At 37.7% G+C, this 24677-nt stretch overlaps 1 protein-coding gene across 3 annotated transcripts in view; it reads left to right on the forward strand.

Annotated features, from left to right (window-relative positions):
- LOC115218015 (cationic amino acid transporter 3-like) overlaps nucleotides 1-24677 on the forward strand; it is a 256003-nt gene that overhangs the window by 197912 nt on the left and 33414 nt on the right. For all 3 annotated transcript variants that reach the window (XM_029787760.2, XM_036507890.1, XM_036507891.1), the window contains one exon: nucleotides 18750-18864. In XM_029787760.2, the coding sequence (XP_029643620.2) occupies nucleotides 18750-18864 (115 nt within the window). The remainder of the gene's footprint in view (nucleotides 1-18749; nucleotides 18865-24677) is intronic.

Raw genomic sequence — 24677 nt, forward strand, 5'->3', positions numbered from 1 at the left:
ACTTGTGGACTGTCCCAGCGAAAATCCCTATAGAATTTAAGCATAACAGACTTGATATAATGATTCGGGATAGAGAGAAACTGTGCACAGTTGTGGAAATTCGCAGCCCAGCGGATGTTAACAAAGCTGAAGACACCTACGCTGAACTATTGAGAAATGTGCAGTTACTCTATCCAGATTGCAAGTTCAGATTCATACCTGTAATTATTGGTGCCCTGGGATATGTAACACACTGCTTAAATACCAATCTTGAGAAATTAGAAACTAGAAAGGAGAAAGCTAATTCGAAGACTGCAGATCCAGTCCATCACTGGAACCGTAAAAGTCTATATAACTTTCCTGAAGTTTATCATTTAAATATATATGAGCATGTCTAGATATGCAACTCTATGCATGAGAATACATAAATAAAACATACAAATCTGCATACATATATACATACATAGATACAAACACAAATACCCTGTTGATGATGTTAGGTTAGAAACTGGTTCTTTATTGGGAAGAAATCGTGAAATAAAACTGGGCAATTGCATACACACACATACAGATACATACACACACATACAGATACATACATACAAATACATACATACACACACACATACAGATACATACATACAGATACATACACGCATACATACAGATACATACACACATACAGACACACACATACATACATACACACACACACATACACACACACATACATACATACTAGAGAATATAAATGGGTAACCAAAAAAATCAAACAGAATCCAAAGTGTTCAATTCATATGCCAAAAAGCATGGGACTTTCGTCTCCTCCGTTGGTCCACTGATTGATGATAATAACAGCGTTCTCTAACAGGACACTAAAGAAATGGTAGAAATACTGCAGAAACAATACTGCTCTGTCTTTACTGATCCCACTGATAATGATGCCTGCTTTGTCTTTAGTGGTCCCACTGATATTGATGCAAAGGATCTGAACGAACTTAATCCTCAACATATCTCGGATAAAACTTCTACTGTTTTAGCAATCATAGCAGTAATAAATGAGATCAAGTGCTATTCTGCTCCAGGCCCTAATAGAAACCCTGCAGACAACAACTTTCATCCCCTCTAAACAACCTCTGGAGAAATTCTTTAGAATCAGGTTATGTACCGAAACAGTACTTATTCCAATGTGCCATCTCGGCCTTCAAAAAGAGAAACAGGTACCTTGCAGTCAAGTATCGCTCAATCACACTCACCTCCCATGTCAACAAAATGAGTGAAAGGGTGCTGAGATGAAGGATAGGTAGCTTCCCAGAGAACAGCGACCTTCTAAATTCTAACCAGCATGGCTTTTGCTGCGGCAGATACTGCTTAACACATCTCTTACTTCACATCGATGATGTCCTTAAAACTTTGGGATCAGGTTCGAACTCTGTCATATATATTAATATCAGTAAAGCGCTGGACAGAGTCGACCACAATATCCTCCTATCAAAATGATCAAATATTGGAATTCGTAGAAGCGGCTACACTGGATTAAGTATTTCCTGGTGAACAGAACACATGTGACCGATAGAATCCACTGAAGCCCAGAAAATGTGACCAGTGGTGTCCTTCAGGGGATTGTTTTGGACCCACTTCTGTTCATAGTCTATATAAACGACATTTCAATCGTCGTCAAGCGCGGCAAGTTTAAAATATTCGCTGATAACTGTAAGCTCTAGAAAATTATGAATGGAGAAGACCGAACTGAACTAAATGCTGTAAACCAATGGGTAGAAAAAAAGGAAATGCTGCTAAATGAGAGGAAATTTAAACATGCATTTTGGGGAAAAAACTATTCTCAAACAACCATATTCTCTTCTTTGAGAGGAAGTGATTGCAGCATCTAATAATATCAAAGACCTAGGAGTGATTGTTGACAACAATCCCAGCTGGAGCGCCCACATCAACAAAGTCGATATAGTAAAGATTGTTTGCAACATAACATGGCAGTCCTGGTTTAGGACTAATGTTGCTGTAATTTAACCCCTGAAGACGATGTCTCAAGGATCCAAGAGCTCATCCTGTGAAATATATCGACTTTCAAAACTGCTACATTTAAATCTCAGAACGTGAGATATTCAGACTTTGCCTCCTGGGGCTAAATTAAAGCAACATTAATCCTAAACCAGGACTGCCATGTTATGTTGGCAAACAATCTTTACTACAAAGTACTGTTGCTGAATATCTCATGTTGTGAGATTCAAAAATTGTAATTTTCAAAGTCGATATATTTCACAGGATGAGATCTTGGATCCTCAGAACGCTTCAGTCCAGAGAGTAAGATGTCATGATTCTCCTCCTTTGTACGGCCACAACTCCAATATTGCTGATCCTCGTGGTCTCCCACTCAAAACAAGGCATTACGAAAATACCGAGTCACGCCAGGGAACACTCACTAAACAAATTAAGGGAGTAAGTGATCTTGATAAGGATCACTTCAAAACATTAGAAATTTCTTCTCTCCAACACTGCCATAACCGCTGCATCATCTACACAATGTGGAAAAAATAAACCACCAGCATTACCCGATAGACCTCAATATTAGATTCAGAATTCATCCAAGGCTACGGCCACGTGCCATACGCCCCCTGCATAATTCGGGATTGCAACATCTAAATTCACAACAACACAAATTCTGTTCCTCAACATACTCTACTCTGTTTAATAATGACCCAAAAGAAATCAAAAGAAGAAAAAAGATCCCATCACCTTCAAACGGAACCAGGACACATTTCTTTGAGGAATAACAGATAAGCCACATATACCTGAATATACCTCAGCCCAAAACAACTCCCAACCTGAGTGGGCCACGATACCACAAAACCTGACTTTAAAACGCCGTAGCAGGTGATGCTATCAACTCATACATGGCCTGGGCCAATCTTTGGCTGAAATATGCCCAAGTTATCCAACAGTTTTATATATATATATATATATATATATATATATATATATATATATATATATATATATATAACTTAGACTTAGAATAACTTAGAAAGGTTTTGGCCAGTATTGGCCCAGGCCATGTCTAACTTAATAGCACCACCTGGCGAAGTCTTTCAGTTCAGGATTTGGGCACCAAGGCCCATTCGAGCAGAGAGTTATTGTTTGCGGAGACATATCCGGGTGTGGGTGGTTTGTCCGGTACTGTTTGAAGGAATTTGTCCAAAGACTTCTTGAATTTTGTGTGGTCAGACAGATAATGTAGCGTTCACGGCGTCGTTGGAGTGAATACAATTTCAGCTTCTCTAGTCTACCCCAGTAGTCAAGGTCTGACATGCCATCTATCTTTTTTGTGATTGACCTTTGGGGAGCTTCAATTCTCATAATATTTTGTTTTGTGTAGGGAGACCACATTGGACAGCAGTATTCAAGGTGGGGTCGGGCAAAAGTGGAGAAGAGAAGGATAATAGCGTGGGAATCTCTCGACTGGAAGGTTCTGAGAATCCAGGAACACATTCTGCGGGCCATGTCAACTTTGCTGCTTATATGTGTAGCCCAGCTTATGTTGTTGTCCACTGTTACTCCCAGGTCTCTGATGTTGTTGGATGCCATGAGAATTTCTCCAGAAGGAAGAGAGTATGGGAGTTTCAGAGCGTCCTCCCTTCCAAAGTGGATCAGTTCAAATTTGTCTTCATTTAGCAACATGTTATACTTTTCTGCCCATTGGACAACAGTCAGTAGGTCTGACTGAAGGTTTATTCGGTCATCCACGCCATTGATGACCTTCTGGAGCTTGGAATCATCAGCGAAGGTTCTGATGTTACTGTGTCAGTACTATCATTTATGTAGATGATGAAGAGAAGTGGGCCCAACACAGTGCCTTGTGGGACACCACTGCTGACTTTGGCTGGGCTGGATTTGACTCCTTCAACTACAACATGTTGGGTTCTGTTAGACAGGAAGCACTTGATCCACTGCAGCAGCTTTCCAGTGACACCAATATTGGACAGCTTTCTCAGAAGGATCTTATGATCAACCCTGGCAAAGGCCTTGCTGAAATCAAGGTAGATGACATCAGTGTTGGAACCTTCTCCCAAGGCTCTCAAAATGTTATCAAAATGATGCAGTAGCTGCGTCAGGCAATCTCTCCCATTACGGAATCCATGCTGGTTGGGGTTCAGCATATTATGACTCTCAAGGAAGTGAGTCATACGCGATCTCAGCACCCACTCAAATACCTTGATGATATGAGAGGTGAGTGAGATTGGACGGTAATTCACGGCAAGCGATTTGTTTCCTTTTTTGAAAACTGGGACAACAGACTGGGATAGAAGGTCTTCTGGTATATATCCAGCATCCAGTGAGTTCCGCCACAGATTGAGATGTGTTTTCTCTTCGAACATGTATATATATATATATATATATATGTATATATATATATATATATATGTTGAGATCTGTCTGTCAGGAAACACTTGATCCTTTCAGTAACTTTCCAGAGACACCAATGTTGGATAGTTTTTTCAATAGGATCTTGTGATCGACCCTGTCGAAAGCCTTACTGAAATCAAGGTAGATGATATCGGTGTTGGAGCCCTCTCCCAAAGCTCTCAAAATGTCCTCAAAGTGATGCAGGAGCTGCGTTAGGCAGTCCCTTCCATTACGGAACCCATGTTGTTTGGAAATCAGCCGTCTGTTGCTTTCCAGAAATTGGGTTATTCGAGATCTCACCACCCTCTCAAATACCTTGATGATATGAGAGGTGAGTGAGATCGGACGGTAGTCCACTGCAAGGGACTTGTTTCCCTTTTTGAAAACTGGGACTACAGACTGGGACAGAAGGTTTTTTGGAATATAGCCAGCATCCAGTGAGTTTCTCCACAGATTAGCAAGGGGAGATGCAAGTTGGTGTCGACACACCTTCAGGACACAAGCAGGGAACCTATCGGGGCCTACTGCTGAATTGTGTTTTATTTCGTTTATCGCCGCTAAGACATCAGGGGCACTAAACGTTATGTCCGATATAGTGTTTTGGGGGTTGACATCACTGATACAGACCAGATCGGCCATATCAGGAATGCGGAAAACAGAGCAGTATTGTTTCTGCAGTATCTCGGCCATGGATTTGGCGTTATCTTGGAGAGTGCCAGTTTCATCAATTAGAGGGCCAACAATGGAGACAGTGACCCTGCGTTTCCTCGCAAACGAAAAGAACACTTTGGGGTTGAGTTTGATTTTTTCAATGGCCCACTTCTCCTCAGCTGATCTTTGGTTATTGATGAGGGTCTTCATGCATTGTTGGAGGTTATATTTTTTGGATTCAAGCAGTGCGATAGCCGTCGAATGTGTGTGTTGCTGTTGGCAGTACTTTAGTTTGTTAATTTTTTTGTTTGTTCTTTTTATTTTTCTGATAATGGTTTTTCTGTTTTGGGGGATTCTGCACTTTTTGTTCACAGGTCTTGGTGGGGAGTGTTTTGCACATATGTCTGTGACGGTGTCTACAAAGATCTGCCAAGATGTTTTATGGTTGGTGATGTGTGTATGTGTAAAGGACCAGTCAACATGTGATAGCTCGTTCCTGATTGCATCCCAGTTGGCATTATGGAGATCCATGTTGTCAAATGGGTGGGCTGGAGGGAGGTCACTAGGATTAGCTTTCAGCTGGTGAAATATACATATATATATATATATATATAAAATGGGCATTCCGTCGATTATAACGACGATGGCTCCAGTTGAACCGATCAACGGAACGGCCTGCTCATAAAATTAGCGTGCATATGGCTAAGCACTCTTCAGAAACGTGTATCCTTAACGTAGTGCTCGGGGAGATTTAGTGTGACAGAGTATGGTGACCCTTGAAATCCAGATACTACTCGTTTTTGCCAGCTGAATGGACTACACTAAAGTGAAATGAAGTACTTAGCTCAAGGACATATCGCATCGCCACGAATTGAACTAACCTCCTTACGCTTTTGAGCCGAATACCCTATCCACTATACCATGCGTCTTCACTATATATATATATATATATATATATATATATATATATATATATAATATATATATATATATATATATATATATATTATATACACTAGCTGAATAAACTGCCACCGCATGGCAATTTTTACAATCGAACGTCTTATATAAATTTTTATTTAGTCCATATCAGAGAATACCTTCCCCGACCGATAGGCCTCTTAATCAGGACAGATTCGTGTAATCTTTCGCCAAAAACTTCGTTGAGGATATATATATATATATATTATATATATATATATATATTATATATATATATATGAAAACACACATATGTGCGCACGTACACGTCCGCCGTGTTCTTGATAAAAAAAACACTGACATTATTGATATCGAAGCCCGTCTGTAATCTAGACGACATGGAAGCAGAGTACAACGAGAATTTTCGCAGAACAACAAGTTAATATGTTCGAGTCCCAATAATTGCGCACTTTAGTCGACTGTTATTAATAATTATCTATGCTGTCGATAATGTGTCTACCTACACAATTCGCATGTACTTATGTCCTTGATTCTAAAGTTCGAATATTCTTGTAACGATAGTTGAATGTCTTCCGTATTTTCTTAGTGTTCTAGTTTTACTCTTTAGTTTTCTATTTTATTCTTTATAAACTCAGCAGCTTTACTGACGTCCTCCTGAAACCTATTCTCCAACATATACCAAGTTGTATAAGGGATGATCTGGAGTTTTTAAACCATCTTCTTTCTGGTTTCAGTTGATGTGATAAACCTCTACACTTCGATTCCTCACGAATACGAAATACCCGGTGTACGGACATGCTAGCCTATGATTTGGAATATCTCAGAAAGAGCTGTAAAATTTCAAAATTCACCTACCTTTATGAAATTATTATGTCTTAAGCTACTCGTCCTGCCTTTGTTTTTGTCCTTTTCCTCTGATAACACAGAAGATTAATACGGATCTCTCCTAGCTCTAGCCTCAGCTGTGAACTTGGAGCCTAACAGTTGACCAATTATAGCACTTAGCGTACCTATTCCTTTAGAACCCTTCATATTCGTTTTATATATATAACAAAAAAAGACTTGTAATTGTTTTTAAATAAATTTATTTACGCACATAGCAAACAAGTTTCAACAAAAGTAGAAAGCTACAGAAAACCTATCGGGAATATATGTTTATAATTAAGAGTATAGCTCTAATATATATAAACTCGGGGAGAAGCATCCATCAAAGACATGAAAACAATTATCTTCTGAGATTGCAGATTGTTTTATACAATCTTTGCTGGAATAGACGTAAAGTGAAAACAGATATTATTTAAAAGTCAATATTTATATATCAAATCTTGTGCCCCACCTTCAATATGGTTATTCGTTGAGTTCTGGGAATGTACATGCAAATAGAATTTGATTTCTCTATTCTATGTTATGTTTATGCGTCTTACAGCCGTTTACCAATATTCTTTGGAAACTAAACAATATCTTTGGAATGCAAAAAACAAAAAAGTCGAACGCGTAAACAAGACGTTGTGCTTTCGAGAAAAATAAGATAACTCTTTCTAATTATAGATCCATATTCACCGAAAGCTGTTGACAGTTTTCAGAGATAATCTGAAACAATAGAAATAGATCGTTTCAGGCAATAAAAGATCCTGTAGTCATAAACAAGTATGTTTTGTAAAAGATATTCTTAAGGTCAACGTTTGACACATATTAAATAGTCTGCTGCAGTAGAACTTGATATTCAGTAGATGAAAAAATATTATGTATATGAATAACAAACCGCATGGATTTCGCGTCTATATGTCCGTGAATGCTTTACTATTCATCTATCCAATTAGTGGTGTGTTAATATAAATGCACGTTTCATATATATATATATACACACGCACGCACGCACATACATATATACACACCTCCATATATATTACTATATATATACTACATTAGTGTATATATATTACTGTGTATGTGTGTATACACACACATATATATACACGCTAATGTAATATATATATATATATATATTATATATATATATATATATATATATATATATATATATATTTATTTTATAGAAGGAGCTTCTACAGGACTAGAACTGTTTCATTCAAAAGAAATCATCAGGAAGCTTCCTGATGATTTCTTTTGAATGAAACAGTTCTAGTCCTGTAGAAGCTCCTTCTATAAAATAAATTAATTTACTCTGCTATGTATTGAGTACCTTATTTACTGTGGTTAACCCCGACTCAACCCGGGACCTACATATATATATATATTTCAACTGTGTGCTTGCGCGTGAGTAGTTTTTGGGGTCATACTTGATAATCTAAAACCACAATCATCACACACACACAAAACAAATATTAACTTGTGGAAATCATTTCGAAAAGCTTTTGTTTAACGTTATTCTATGAATCTGCCTTCCGTTTTGACGAGTGCTTCAAGGCTGGGCCTGAATCGCTGACATGTCTGCAAAAAACGTATGCACTCCCTTTTGTCATGAATGATCATGGGATTACACCTACAATATTCCCCTCCAAGGTACAGTGCGGACGAGATTGTTTGTGGAAGACCAACAGCTGCCTATATGCATACCACCCTCTCCTCTTCACGTCACCGATGTCCTTACAGTTTCATGCAGTTACACTTGAGACTGTTCGATCTGGTTTCCCCAAAATAGACTATGCTAAGAGGAATAGATTTTTTGTAAGAAAGCTTGCGAATGCGTGCGACAACAAGGACAAATACAAATAACAAGCGTCTTTCGATTGAGGACGAATCAAATTGAGGTGGCGTGTATAAAGCGAAAGCCATAAGGCAGGAATATAGATGGAACTAAGAGGTGCTGGCGGTCGCGTGGAAAGAAGAGTAGGGGGCAGCGGGATTGAAGGATTAGAAAAAATCAAAGAGACAAAGGGAAAGGTACAGAAGTGATAAACGAGGAGGAAAAGTGAGAGTTATATCGAGAAAAACAACATGGATTAAATCTGGGCGAAAGAAAAACAGTACCGGATAGTAATGTTTATATGGCAACAAAACGTGGCAGTCCTGTAAAGGATTATCTTGCTGTTGTCTTAAACCCAGGAAAACATCTTTTATAGCCAGTCTTGTACAGAAGTCTATGTTATTGACACACATTCTTCTTTCAAATTTTGTCGTACCTAAATTATAATAATTTCCTCCTCGAATTCGAGTGAAAAAGGCAAAATTTTAACACTATCTTATTCGTAACGTGTACCTGTATATCTTTCGTTCAGATGGAATAGATATAACGTCTAAGAAACTGTGTTTATACAGTATATCGATATTTCGGATATTTATCAATTCGTCGACTTCAGAGTATCTATACCTATTGCAAAATTATTTATATATCAAAGTTGACAAGCTGGCAGATTCGTTAGGACGCCGCTCAAAATGCTTAGCGGCATTTCATCATTTCGGGGTCGATAAAACGAGCACTATTTGAGTACCGGATTCGATTTAATCGACTTATCCTGTCATCCGAAATCACTGGTCTTGTGCTAAAATTGGAAACTAATATGTCTACATCCACTTTTTGTAAACCGTAAATTAAGTGGTAATATCTTTTCTAGAATAGGCACAAGGCTATTCTGGAGAGGGACTAAGTTGATTACATCGACCCCATTGCTAGACTGGTACTTATTTCATCGACTCCAAAAGAATGAAAGGCAAACTGGACCTTAGCGAAATCAGAACGTAAAGACGAGCGAAACATCCGTTAAGCATTTTGCCCGGCGAGCTGACGATTTTGCCTACTCTCGCTGCCTTAAATTACCTGATAATATCAATAAATGAACTAAAGGTGGTGTGTTGGCTCGATGGGTAGCACGCCGGGAAAATGCTTAGCAGTACGAGGGGCGTTCAATAAGTAATGCCCCTGACCCACTTCCCATAGTAGTAGAGCAACGACACTTGGCACAGTTATTAGTCTTTTCCTACATAGGAACCACTCGGAGTTACGTATTTCTCCCATCGTTAGATGCAGCTCAGGAGACCATTTTTGTAGAAGACCCCAGTTGGGTCCTCCAACCACGACGTGACTTCAGAAATCAAGGCTGCATCATCTGGGAAACGCTTTCCTTTCAAAAACAACTTCATGGCTGGGAAGAGGTGAAAATCAGAGGGTGCAAGGTCAGAAGAGTAGAAGGGGATGGGAGAGGAGTTCAAAGCTGCACGCCTGTGCTTCTGATCTGGCGACAAGCGAGTTGTGGACCAGAGCGTTGTCCTGCAGGAGGAGGATGCCTTTGCTAATCTTGCCCCACCTCTTGATTTTGATAGCTTCTCTTAATTTCTTCAAAAGTGAAGCATAATAGGCCCCTGTAATTGTGGTACCCTTTGCCAAGAAATCTGTCATCACTACTCCGTTCTGGTCCCAGAAGAGTGTGAGCATGACCTTGCCAGCGGAGGGCTGCACCCTTGCCTTCTTTGGGAGGAGGTGAGTCACGGTGCTTCCACTGCATTGACTGGGCTTTGGTCTCTGGATCATAGTGATGGACCCAGGTTTCATCCTGTGTAATCAGCCTTTTGAAAAATTTTGACTCGTCTTCTTGGCACATCTCCAAATTCATCTTCGAGCACTCGACGCGTTCTTGCTTCTGGAAAGGTTTGAGCAACCTGGGAATCCATCTGGCAGACACGTTTTGCATATGCAAATGGTCATGAATGATAGTTTCCACAGACCCGGTACTAATCTTGACCTCATGGGCTATTTGGCGAATAGTTATGCGTCGATCTTCTAAAATGGCAGCCTCAACTTGACGGACAGATGCCTCATCAATGGCAGAAGGGGGGCGACCAGATCTGGGAGCTGTTTCCACAGAGTTCCGATCATGTTTGAATTCACGATGCCAGCGTTTTACAAGTTCATATGATGGGGCATCATCACTATAAGTTACTTTCATTTCATCAAAAGTCTCCCGTGGTGTGCGTCCTTTCAAATACAAGAACCGGATCACTGCTCGACACTCAATAGGCTCCATTTCACACTTGACTCAGTTCAAACACCTGTAAATCAGAAACCACAATTAGTTCAGAGCTGTAATTTTTCACTTAATCTATAGAGTTATAAATAATTGCACATGCAAACTTTCAGCTAGATCAAACAACTGCAAGTGGGTCAGAGGCATTACTTAATGAACGTCCCTCGTATTTCATTCAAATTGTGTGGACATCGACTTTGCCTTTTATCCACATGACGTTTAAAATATACCAGTTGAACACTGGGGTCGATGTAATCGATTAGCCCCCCAACCTTTCCCGAAATTGCTGACCTTGTGTCAAAATTTGAAACTTTACCAAAACCTGATTCCATTATTTAGATTTCACTCAGCCTGCTACAAATAACAACCATATTTATCTTATGCAGCAAAGTACTTTAACAGTTTACCTCAACATTGCAGATTGTGTCCGAGTGAAAGTATTCAAAATCAGAAAAACCAAGTCGTTTTAAATAGAACGCCTTTCATCGTGGATCAGCAAAATAGACGATCGATTTGTGGGAGAAATAGTGTTTGTGCTAACAATTACTCAGAGTTAACAGGAGAATTATTTGTCTGTGACTGAGTGATGCATGTAATTTGAAATTACTCTAACATCGAAAAAGAAAAAAGAGACCGCTTTATAATTTCTCCCATTTTCTTTCAGTACAGGATTTTAAGTGGTTGTTGCGTAAAACTGGAAATGTTTTTAGCTGTTGAAATGAAAGAGAGGAAATATAATCTTCGAATTATATAAGGAAATGTGTGCTTTTAGATTTGGGTAAACAAATTTGACAGAACACCATTACCGTATGCTATAACCTTTAGACATTCGATATTTGGCTCTCTCCTCAGAGGATTTCATTAACATAAGTTACAAATGTATTAATACCGTTAATACACCAGACTACTATCTTCAGAGCAATTAATCTTATTTTATACATGTAGAACCTCGACATAAAAATGATGCAGAAAATAGAATAATATTGGTATGGTAGAAACAAATTGATGGCGTCAAATAGAATGCTTTTACACATCAAAAGTTTCAATAGAAAATATCTTCGTATCGGAATAACGAAGTCATGGGAATAATTGATGGTCGAAACAAGTATGTGATGCACGCCATACACTAAACACAATACACGATTCACACATGCGCGCGCGGTCGCACACCGCTGTAATATACGTCAATCGAGTTTTTTCCCCCTCTTTTCCTGAAAATAATGAATTTTCGTGAACTACTGGATCACTGCATCGAAAATTTACTTTTACATGGAATTTATTGCCTAATACGAAGCCCTTAATCCTTCCTCTTGCTTACTGTTTTATGCATAATATACAAAGGACAGACATACATCCTTACGTGTATTTTAACGAATACCTGGCTACATATGAGGGTGCATGTATTTCTATGTGTGCACATGTATATGTAGTTACAGTTGAGTATGGCTCTAGACTATCAGAGTTATTATAACGAAATAACATCAGATGCTGCTTACCTTTAACTTATATTTATCCTGTTAGCTTTTTGACAAATACTGCTGTATTTCTGCTGAGCCCAGAAAGCTTCCACAGTGAAACTATCACAATTCTGCCATACGAGTGTGCGGACGTTTGAGCAGCGTAAGTCCATTATCTGCCATATAAATGTATATGTATACATGTGCTTCTCGGGCGAATGAACTTTTCGAAATTGATATGGTGTCTCACACACATAGCGACACACTGTCTCTCTCTCTCTCTCTCTCTCTCTCTCTCTCTCTCTCTCTCTCTCTCTCTCTCTCTCACACACACACAGAGTAAGACACCTCTCTCTCTCTGACAAACACACACACACTAAAAAAGATGCGAGAAAAAGTAAATAAAATTTACGCTTTCTCTATCTCTCTGTCTCACACACAAACACAGCCATAACTTTCTCTCTCTCTCCCCCTCTCTCTCTCTCCCTCTCTCTCTCTCTCCCCTCTGTCTATCAATCACTCACACATTTAAAAGGTTGTGAGAAAAAACAAGCAAAATAAAATAGTCACACATACATACACACAGCAACACACATCTCTTTCTCTTTTTCTTACTCTCCCTCTCTCTCTCTTTCTTTCTCTCTCTCTCACATACACACAACACACTTTCTGTCTCGCACCCCTCATCAACACATACACACGTCCCTGTCAATTTTCTCTCATTCACTTTATGCTGACATCAAACGAAATGTACATTTCCAGCCACAGAAATAATAATAATAAAATAATTACGGAATTTATCGCACGCCGTATGATAAACAGCTCATCTCAGTTTGTGAATGTTGTAGAATGTTTCTCCGAGAATGAGGCGATAGAGACACACCTCCTTTGTCCACAATAGTCTCTATAGATCTTTCCGACCTTCTGAATCTAGATTCCCCATTGTTCCATATCACTCCATAAGTGACAAATCTAAGCAGTGTAGAACCTTTTATGGAACACAAGTGATATATTTGCAAAGCAGGAACGAAATCGGTTGAGAAATATTGATTTTATTTGGGATGAAGCAAATAGTCACTCACACACACATCTTTTGATTTATATATTATAGATATCGGATCATTAGTAATATATTTAAAAGAAGAGGTGTTTCTCAGCATGTCCTGTTACGCATGCCCAGTGATACACATTAACCGGTTATAGCATTTTCCAGACCGGAGTACATGTTTATGCGGATCAATCTTACGATCTATTCACACGATTTGATTTGTTTTTGTGATATAAGATACCTAAAATTATTGGCAAGAATGCCAAAATGGCATATTTATTGCCAACTGCTTACTCTGCTTCATTGATTCTAATAATATTTTGTTTTGCTAAATATGAAGAATATTTCCCAACGACAAATTAAAACAAAAACAGTTTTCTTGGGTAAAATCAATGTGTAGATTACGAAAAACGCAATGGAAAATTAAGGCAAACTGTGTCAGAGATATTGGCATTTTATGATGGTTACGAACGAAGGTAAAACTAGTGCACACCACCTAACCCCCAAACTAACCCTAAAACTAATCCTAACCAGTGTGCACACTCTTTACCTTAGCCCAACGTTCTACGTTAAAATAAACGTGCATATTACAAGAAAAAGTTACAAAAAAACCCACATTTTTAAGAGGCTCCGGATAGAGTTTGCTGTTCTCTGTAAGAAAGCGATTGAGACGTTCAGCATGATTCGGAATAGACTTAATGAAATGATACCTCGCTCCACATACCTGCTTGCGGTACTTACCGAGCCATTCAACAGATACATGTAAACTTAAATGGAGGCTAATGCAGAATCGAACGTCTCCTTGAAAAATGCATTTAAAAAAAAATTTAATTCGGACTCCTACGTTTTGGATGTCGGGAATTACGACTATGTAAAAAAAAAAAAAAAAAAAAACAACACCTTTTCAAATTTCACACCAATTTTAAATTTTGAACTTTTTCATCCATTTATTTATCTACCTAGCCGTTAAATTTATATCTATCTATCTGTCTATATCTATGTCTGTCTGTGTTCCCATTCGTCCGTTCGTCTCTCTCTCTCTCTCTCTCTCTCTCTCTCTCACTGTATCTCTTTATACAGATATCTCAATGCTTTTTGAGTTTAAAGTTTTGTAAACGTGGTTTCTTGCATATTCGGAATCTCCGTCATCGTAAACGTAGGAACCCGCTGAAAAAAAAATCAGAAAGATGTGTTTTTGTGTGTGTATGTGTGTTTGTGTTGTACACCAGGTCCGCTGGAGAGGTGGAGTGAAATCTGCAAAAATTTTTAATTTGGTGTAAGGTGAAGATTTTAAATATGGAAAATGTGGTTTAAAAAAATTTGAAAAAAGTTCTAAATTTTAAATTGGGGTGTGGGTGAAATTTGAAATTTTGAAAAGGTGGTTCGCTTTTGTACATTCGGAATCTCTGACATCTAAAATTTAGGAATCCGAAAAATGCTTTTCAAAAAATGCATTTTTCAAGGAAAGGTGCGATCTGTATTAGGTCCAATTTTTCGATAACACAACGGTTTTTTTTTTAATGTTGAAAATGATTTGATATTATTTTTATCCACGAAACATTGGGTTGTTATTTTTCACAAGGGTTTTTGTGGTTTTTTCGCGATATGTGTTCTAGCCATTTACACCAACGTACAACCCTGTTTCTTTCCGCTAGCCTTGCTTCTTTGCCCCATTATTAGATTATTTTCTTTAATCATAGCGCTGTGATCGCTTATAAGCTTTAAGCTTATAAAATACTATTATTATTTACAGAATTGTAAAAATCCACGCTGCTTAATGAAACCAATCGTACTATATCTATCTATCTATCTATCTATCTATCTATCTATCTATCTATCTATCTATATATATATATATATATATATATACATACATACACACTCTGATACATTGATACTTTGATAGGTTTCGGCTAGTATTCCTTTATCTCCTCTATTTCATCACTGCCGATCACCATTCGACCTGTTGGTATGTTGTCGGACCGCGGTTCATCTCGAGACCTACTGCAGAGCTTTTGATGTCGAGCTCCGTCGGCATGGTCTGAAGCTGATCCGTGGTTTCAGCGATGAGTACGATGTCATCAGCGAAACGTAGGTTGGTGAGTAGCTCGCCATTGATGTTGACACCGCGTTGCCAGCCAATGCCTCTGATGATCTGCTCGAGACATGCGGTGAAAAGTTTTGGAGAGATCTCATCTCCTTGCTTCACTCCCTTCTTGCCCGGTACTCGTACGGGTGATGACAGCAGAGCTATGTCGGTGGCGCATCCGGAATTTGCCTCCCTGAGCAGCTGCACATATTGCGCCCCGACTCCTTGCCTCTGCTGAGAGTTGAGCACTGCATTGGTTTCGACGCTGTCGAAGGCCTTCTCATAGTCTACAAACGCAACGCAAAGAGGCAGCTTGTACTCATTCGCTCGCTCGAGCAGTTGTGTTAGAGTAAATATATGGTCGGGCAAATCGACCCCAGAACATTCTTTGTAAGCCTAGTACTTATTCTATCGTTCTCTTTTGCCGAATTGCTCAGTTACGGGAACGTAAACACACCAGCATCGGTTGTCAAGCGATGTTGGGGTGGGGGACAAACACAAATACACAAACATATACACACACGTATACACATACATATACATACATACTCATACATATATACACATACATACACATACGTACACATACATCCATACACACATACACACACATCTATGCACCCGCACATCCACACACATACATGCATACACACACATACATGCACACACACATACATACATGCACACACACATACACATACATACATGCACATACGCACATACACCTACATCCATGCACACACACACACACATACATATATATAGAAGGAAATGTGGGGATATGCATTCTTTGAACGTCTCTACTATAAGATCTCAAATGTAAGATCTCTTGTCTGAAGACGGAGGCTGGTCTCATCCTATTTTAAATGCATCCATGCGAATTTCTCTGATGGAATTCATCTACAAATATTATTATTGATCGTCGAGTCCCCAGAAACAGCTGTGGTATTTCTAATACCTTTCTTCCACGGCCTTAATTTTCTATATCATTTGTACTCTGTGTAAGTTTGACCTTATATATATATATATATATTATATATTGTGTTTCATGTATCTAATATACTTTAAATATTGGACTGTCTAATGTGTTTATCCTCACATTTGCTTATATCTATCTATCCATATAGGTAATCCCATTAACTCATAAATTTACACTAACTCATAACCCCTATCTTGTTTCTCACATATGCAACAATCTGATTATATTCGTTTACATATATACACGCACACACCCATGCGCGCGTATACACGTACGAGTGAGGGTATGCATATATGCATGCATCTGTGTATATGTAAATATTTGTACAAATGCAAAATATAGATAACTGCATATGTAGGAACGATGATATACGAGGACTGTATTTGTAACTTATCTCTGTAACTTAACTGATATATAAATGTATATATAGAGTGGTTGTAAACTGTCAACTTCACGTGAGAGTAAGGGAATTACACCACCGCTGTTTAGCCCTAGGAAGCATCGACGCTTCCTGTCGGCCTTGACACATTTCCTGTGTCCTTATATAAATGTTTTCTCAGAATAATTAACACTACTATTTCCTTAAATCTTCATATATTTGCCTCACAATTAAAAGCTACAACTACACTTAGTGCTTCCTCTACCTCTTAACCCCACCATTCCTCTATCATTTATACTATAATACCTTTCTCTCTCTATCCCCACTCCTATTTAAAACTATCTCCACTGACCAACCTATATCTTAATTTTTCTCTTTTCTTTTCCTTATTCCTTTCATTCATACCTTCAGGGGTTTTATTTCTTATTTTGTTTTTACTAATATTCTTTCTTTTTTCTCTTTAATTCTTTCTTTCTCTCCTTCTTTTTCCCTCTCCCTTGTTTTTTTTTTTGTCATTCTTCTCTTCCTGTTTTCAAGTTGACCATACACTCCCTATTTCTAGGTCAGTTTAAACACAAACCTTGAATCTGCTACACTCTATATAAATTCCCTGCTGGGAATGACCAACTTTAAGAGAATCTTACATTGCTTATAAACTCTACATCTGGATGGACTAATGTTAAACTCTGTTGGACTTTTGGATTTTACTCAAAGGATATTGGAATATTACACATATACACTATGATACCCATGAAACGAATTTATGAATTCAATACCCATACATATCTTACATCTATTTTCTTTCCTCCACTTCACTCTCTATTTTGTATCACAGCAAAACTAACTAAATAGAGAGTGAAGTGGAGGAAAGAAAATAGATGTAAGATATGTATGGGTATTGAATTCATAAATTCGTTTCATGGGTATCATAGTGTATATGTGTAATATTCCGGTATAGTAACGATACTGCCATCTCACAATCTGTTAAATTTTTTTTTAAAACTTTGGCAGAGAATCGGGGTTGGTTGATACCGTGCTTGCTGGCTCATGGCTTGGAATTTCTTTTATCGATCCTAGAGAGATGAACTTGGTAGGATTTGAACTCAGAACGTAAATAAGCCAATAAACACCACAAACCATTGTTTCCGACTCTATAACTATTCCACTATGTTGCTGCTTTATAGTACCAAGACTAATAAAATGTTCAATAGAAAGCGGTCATTAAAGTGGATGTTGTAGTCCGATGCAAAGAGTAATTTGGATCTTAGAATGCAGTGATTGTCGCAAGGTAACGTTTCGAAATCCGTAGTTGATGGCTTAATGTTAAATTATCGTGTAATTTTAAACAGCAATTTTCATTCCGTACAATCTCTAATCTCATGTTATGTTTTGTGACGATAATTTGTTCTTTTAATAAATCATTTAAAAAAAACTTCCTTCAAATATTTTCCAGGGTTATGCGTCCGAACAAACAACAACATCTATTAATCATTCGGCGAGGTGGCAGTCTCGTTAGCGCGTCAGACAAAACGCTTAGCGGCATTTCATCCGAGTTCAAATGCCGACGACTATCTTTCATTCTTTCATGCGCGATAACGTAAATACCAGCCGTGTACTGGGGTCAATACATTCAACTTCTGCGCACTCTCCTCAATATTGCTGGTCTTGTTCCAAAGCTATTAATCTTATTATTATTATTAGTTGTAGTAGTATTACACACTTTTATGTGTACTAATTCGCAAAATGCAATAACGTCTATTTCTTCATTTAAATTATTGCATAATTTTCATTTTTACGTGTATGTCTTTTTTTTTTTTTTAGATATCTTGACCAGAGACTAGGATGGTCCCCTGGACCCGGGATGGACACGCATCCGGATGTCATGGCATTGTCTATAGTGCTGATAGCAACATTTGTAACAATGATCGGAGCAAAGGTAAACTGGGTATATTTCATATCTTTTGCATATATCGGTTAATTTTAATTTGCACCGACCAAATAGGGTTTAGTTCATTATATCCTCCACCACCCTCAGAAACTCCTTAGTCGTAGTTATTTAAATTTTAGATAGTACCATCTGGCCATGAAATTGTATTAATATTATCTGATTTTAGCAATGTGTGTATCGTCCATGAAACTTGCTAGATTTCGTGACTGAAATAGTACAAACGATAAATCAAATTATGGCACATCAGCGAGTGTTTTGCTGTTTTGCACACTTGCAGAATAATAGGTTCACATTACGCCGACATTTATTTTTGCGGTCTCAAACTAAATCAATGCCTCTTAATGGCTTCTTTAGTGTGTCAGTTGTCATGTTATATTAGCAATTATTCGTCAACATAATTGTTTCGATCATCAAATAGTAAATTATTAAAGCTGTGTCCACCACAATGTTTAAATGTGTTTGATATGTAATATGTTCAATTTTGAATTAGTTATGTATCTGTCTTTGTTCATGGCAGCAAAGAATAGAGCAACGAAAATAAAAGCAACAGTTCACGAAACAGCTTTCAAAAATATCCACATCTCTAGTACTGTGATTAATTATGCCAATATACATTTGTGGGAAAGTCGCCCTTTAATTCGACACATCTAACGTTAGAGACAAACATATATTGATACATAGGCAAGTTATAGAATCGCATATTTTTGCAATTCATCAAAATCGAAAAGTATGGTAATATAAGTATTGTATTATCAATTATAAGTTACTGCGTGCAATATCAGAGTGCTCATTGAGGTACATGGGAAAAACTGCTTCACATTTTCCGGTTTAAACTATTCCACTTTAGTAGCTGTAGGATTGCAATCAAGGAAAGTGTTAATGCCAAACTGTTTGCATCCCTATAAACCTGTTTGAAACTAATAAAGATATCAATACAAAGCACTATAACATTACACAACAAATCCAATATTAAATTATGCAAAATATCAGAAACTTAGGACAATTGATTAAATTGGTAGCTTTACTCTATTTCTCTGTTCATACGACATCGGTTGGTGTTGCTGTTTAAATATTAAGGCAAGCCATTTGTGAACATCTCTTAGGACTAACCTTTCTACTATGTAGTTCTCTTTTAGTTTGGCCGGTTGTGATTTGAGGGCCATCTAGCTGTTATTTCTAAATGACTCACATAGCTTAAACGACAATTGCAGTCTTGTAACATAAGGTTAACCAGGTGGAACCTCCATTTTCCAACAGGCGTTTATGAACATTCGAGTACACTTCTACTGTCTGTAATGGCAATTATAAATGATGGAGCGACGTTGCTAATTGTGAAGATCAGATGTCACGTTCAGTATTTAGATGAGTTGAGAATTTTAGATCCAAGTCGTAGTAACACTTAAGTGCACAGATCAGATGTCGAATTCAATATTTATATTGTTTAGATAAGCGGAGCATTTTAGATGGAAGTTTGGTCACATCAATCCTAATATTAATAATGAATTATAATCTGCAAAATATAGCATCGAATTCGCCATCAAATTATGCACCCTACTGTCATAACAAATGAGAATATTAGACGATTTGATTTTCCTTAAGCAGTACTTGCATGTGCCACAGTTTGAAACACACTAAACATTTCCATCTTTCAACAATTTTCAAGTTAAAATGTTTGAAAGAAGAAGAGAAAACAACACTGATAAGTCCATCTAGAATTTTGTCTAATTATAATTTTGTTTGATTTGAGTGTTTTGGAGGTGGGGGATAACTAATAAAAATAACAACTTCATGTAATTCGCGTAATGTTTTCATAATCATTTTAATCGTCTGATGGTCAGCATAACAGCAGGATGGATATATCAGGAAATGTTGGTGGGACGTAGGCAGAATGCTCGCTAACAGTAGCATCCTTTGTATCTATTGAAGAAAGATCAATAACCATGACCTGATTACACAGCCAAATCATTTTACAAAGGAAAACCCCATCGACGATGTAGTCATGTCCACTCAAAAGAGGTGAACCGATATACAATGTCATCAATGCATACGAAAACCCAAGGATTTACAGCTTCGCACGTGCATTTATTTTCACATGTTAAGGAATAATGGTGGTAAGAATATCAAGAAAACTAAACAACAGAAGGTCTTCAGAGAAGAAACCCCACTCAGGCAAGATTTTACACTCAAAGGGGGAAGCGTCGCATCGAGTTCATAACTCCCCCGTTCCTTTTTGCTGACACTTTTTAGCCACTTGGATATTAGAGACTTGTACATTTAGACAGTCGGAAATTTAATTCCGACGTTAAGCATGGCGGTGGGGTTGCGAAGTTGTGAACTGTATAACAAGTAAAAATCGGCTAAAAGTGATACCGGAAGCTACTGGATAAACAGTATTGGTATTTGAAATGCCCAGCATAGCAACACAGTGACATTGATTCGAGTTATAACAGTGTTCATCTCTTTGCGCGTGCATTCAACGAGTAACTCTGTTAAACAAGCTTCAAAGACGTTCAAATGGTAGTCTCTGATGAAATCTCAACTCTTTTCCTTTCCTGGAAAATACTATATATAAAAGCAGGTTTAAACGTTAACTAAAAGTCTACCAGTATATATCTTGTAATTAAATATAACAATTGTATTCATCATTACAATTATCTTGCATATTTTTCATTTAAATATTTATGATCAGCTGCTTTCATTCAGTAACCATATCACACCTACTCGAAAAAAAAAAAGGAAAGAAAAAAGAAATATTTCATTTACAAAATCTATGAGTTGAAGATGGGAAAAATTTCTATAATAAGGATCTTTTTTCTATTTCAGCATTCCTATAAACTATAAATAAATGGGAATTTTCTTTTAATATAATTCAATCTGCGAACAAGCGACTAGTTATCTCTTAGGAGTAATTCTTTTCCCCCTCCCAAATTCTTATTCTAAATATTTAAAAACATGAAGAAACAGGATTGCAAAATGAAAGAATATTTATGTTACAATAGTGTTTTTTTAATTTATTTCACGTACCTCTTTAGTATTTAGAAAACAGTTTTATCTGGTTTACACAGCGTGAAGAAATACGCTGTACTTTAATTTATAGTTCACATGTTCGCAAATTAAAAATATCTCTATCGTTCCTAACATAAATTATATTTTATAATTAATTGCAAATATATACGCTGGCTTTTCAGCTTTATACACACACACACGCATACACACACACACACACACACACACACACACATATATATATATAATAATATTAGGGAGTATAACTCCAAACTTACAGGGAAAAATCCAATTTAGGAGTATTAAATCAAATTTCACAATATAAATATATAATACTAGCAGTATCGCCCGGCGTTGCTCGGAATTTGTAAGGGAAATAACTATATAAGCATTTTTAGAGAGTTATAGCCCAAAAATACCAAAAAATGCATTAAAAATGGGAAAAAAATGTTGGTAAATTTTTTTTTAAATCGTTCACTCATCGTAGATATTTTTAGAGAGTTACTTCCCTTATATAATAGCGAAAAAATGCATTAAAATTGAAAAAATGATGGTAAATTTTTTTTTAAATCGTAGACTCATCGTAGACGCGCGCTAATACCAAGAAGGGCTCGATATGAATGACGACTATAAGATACCCGGTTTTGGTTAAAACTCACCGCAAAATGTGGGAGTAGTTAGGAATCTAAATCGTAGGAGACAGACACACAACTTGACTTTTATATATAAAGATTATATATATAATTAATATAAACAGCAGTTTGCAGTCTTTCAGGGAAAGGGAGAATTATAATTGTCAGTAAATGTTACTGGGGTGTTAGGAAACGATTACACCACTAGAAATAATAGCTAAAATGCTTTGGAAGCACTCCGTCGGTTACGACGATGAGGGTTCCGGTTGATCCGAAATTAACGTGTAAGTGGCTGAGCACTCCACAGATACGTGTACCCTTAACGCAGTTCTCGGGGATATTCAGCGTGACACAGAGAGTGACAAGGCCGGTCCCTTGAAATACAGGTACAACAGAAACAGGAAGTAAGAGTGAGACAAAGTTGTGGTGAAAGAGTACAGCAGGGATCACCACCATCCCCTGCCGGAGCCTCGTGGAGCTTTTAGGTGTTTTCGCTCAACAAACACTCACAACGCCCGTCTGGGAATCGAAACCGCAATCCTATGACCGCGAGTCCGCTGCCCAAACAACTGGGCCATTGCGCCTCCACTAAAATGCTTTAATGCTGTAGTCAACGCACATGAATGTGTGTGTGTGTATGTGTGTGTGTGTGTATGTGTGTGTGTGTGTGTGTTTGTGTGTGTATGTATCTATTACTCTCTTTTACGCTTTTACTTGTTTTAGTAATTTGACTGCGGCCATGCTGGAGCACCGCCTTTAGTCGAGCAACTCGACTCCGGGACTTATTCTTTGTAAGCCCAGTACTTATTCTATCGGTCTGTTTTGCCGAACCGCTAAGTGACGGGGACGTAAACACACCAACATCGGTTGTCAAGCAATGCTAGAGAGACAAACAGAGACACATAAACATATACACACACATACATATACATATACATACATACTAGCAGTATCGCCCGGCGTTGCTCGGGTTTGTAAGGGAAATAACTATATAAGCATTTTTAGAGAGTTACTTCCCTTTTAGATACCAATTCGAGCTTTCTTAGCCATTTCTGTTTTGGTGTCTTCAAGCCATGAAGTTGTTGTTCTAAAAGAACGCTGGTCTCCTTGACAACGCTTTACGACGTTGATTTCCTTACACTCCCTTCCCCACAGCTTCACGAGGGAGGGAAGAAAGGGGAGAAGCAAACAGGTGCAGGTGTGACCATGAACGCCAACTCCGCCGCCATCGACACACGAAAAATTATGCATTAAAATGGAATAAAAAATGATGTTAAATTATTTTTAAAATCGTAGACTCATCGTAGACGCGCGCTAATACTCAGACGGGCTCGATATGAATCACGACTATAAGATACCCGAGTTTGGTTAAACTGCACCGCAAAATGTGGGAGTAGTTAGGAATCTAAATCGAAGGGGACAGACACTCACACAACTACAGTTTTATATATATAGATATACATTTGAGAAAAACCACTATTATGTAATTCAAACAATGATAGACATAAACCAAATGATAAATAAAAAAATTTAAAACATATAACTAGATTACAAAAAGTATAAAAATGAATAATCAATATATAATAAGTATTATTATATATTTTATTTTTTATTTATCACTTGGTTTATGTCTATCATTGTTTGAATTACATAATAGTGGTTTTTCTCTAATTTATATATATATATATATATATATAATGTATATATGTTTATACATGCATACACACACCATTATATTCACATTGGAATGTACTATATGTGTATTTGTGTGTGCATATATATATATTTACGAGGGGTAAACATTATCTGAAGAACAAGCTCATTGTGGTTCGGGACTCGGTCCCGAGTCGCCAATTTATGCAACTCTCTGACATCAGTCTGTCGAAAGGTATTATTTGGTTGGGGGGTCGTACTGCCAAGTGCTGCGTCTTTCTTTTGCAGCGCTTCTCCCCTTTTCGTCGATTTTTGCGATGGCTGAAACGAAGGAACAGCTAGCTTTGTTGAAGTTCTGTTTTCTACTGGGAAAAACGGCGGCCGAAACAGTTGTTATGCTTCAAACAGCTGAGAAGGACACTGCTATACGCAAAACACATGTTTGCGAGTAGTTTCCACGCTTTAGGAATGGTCACTTGTCACTCGAAATCCAATCTCCTTCTGGCCGAC

This window comes from Octopus sinensis, linkage group LG12, assembly GCF_006345805.1.
Source record: "Octopus sinensis linkage group LG12, ASM634580v1, whole genome shotgun sequence".
Lineage (NCBI taxonomy): Eukaryota > Metazoa > Mollusca > Cephalopoda > Octopoda > Octopodidae > Octopus > Octopus sinensis.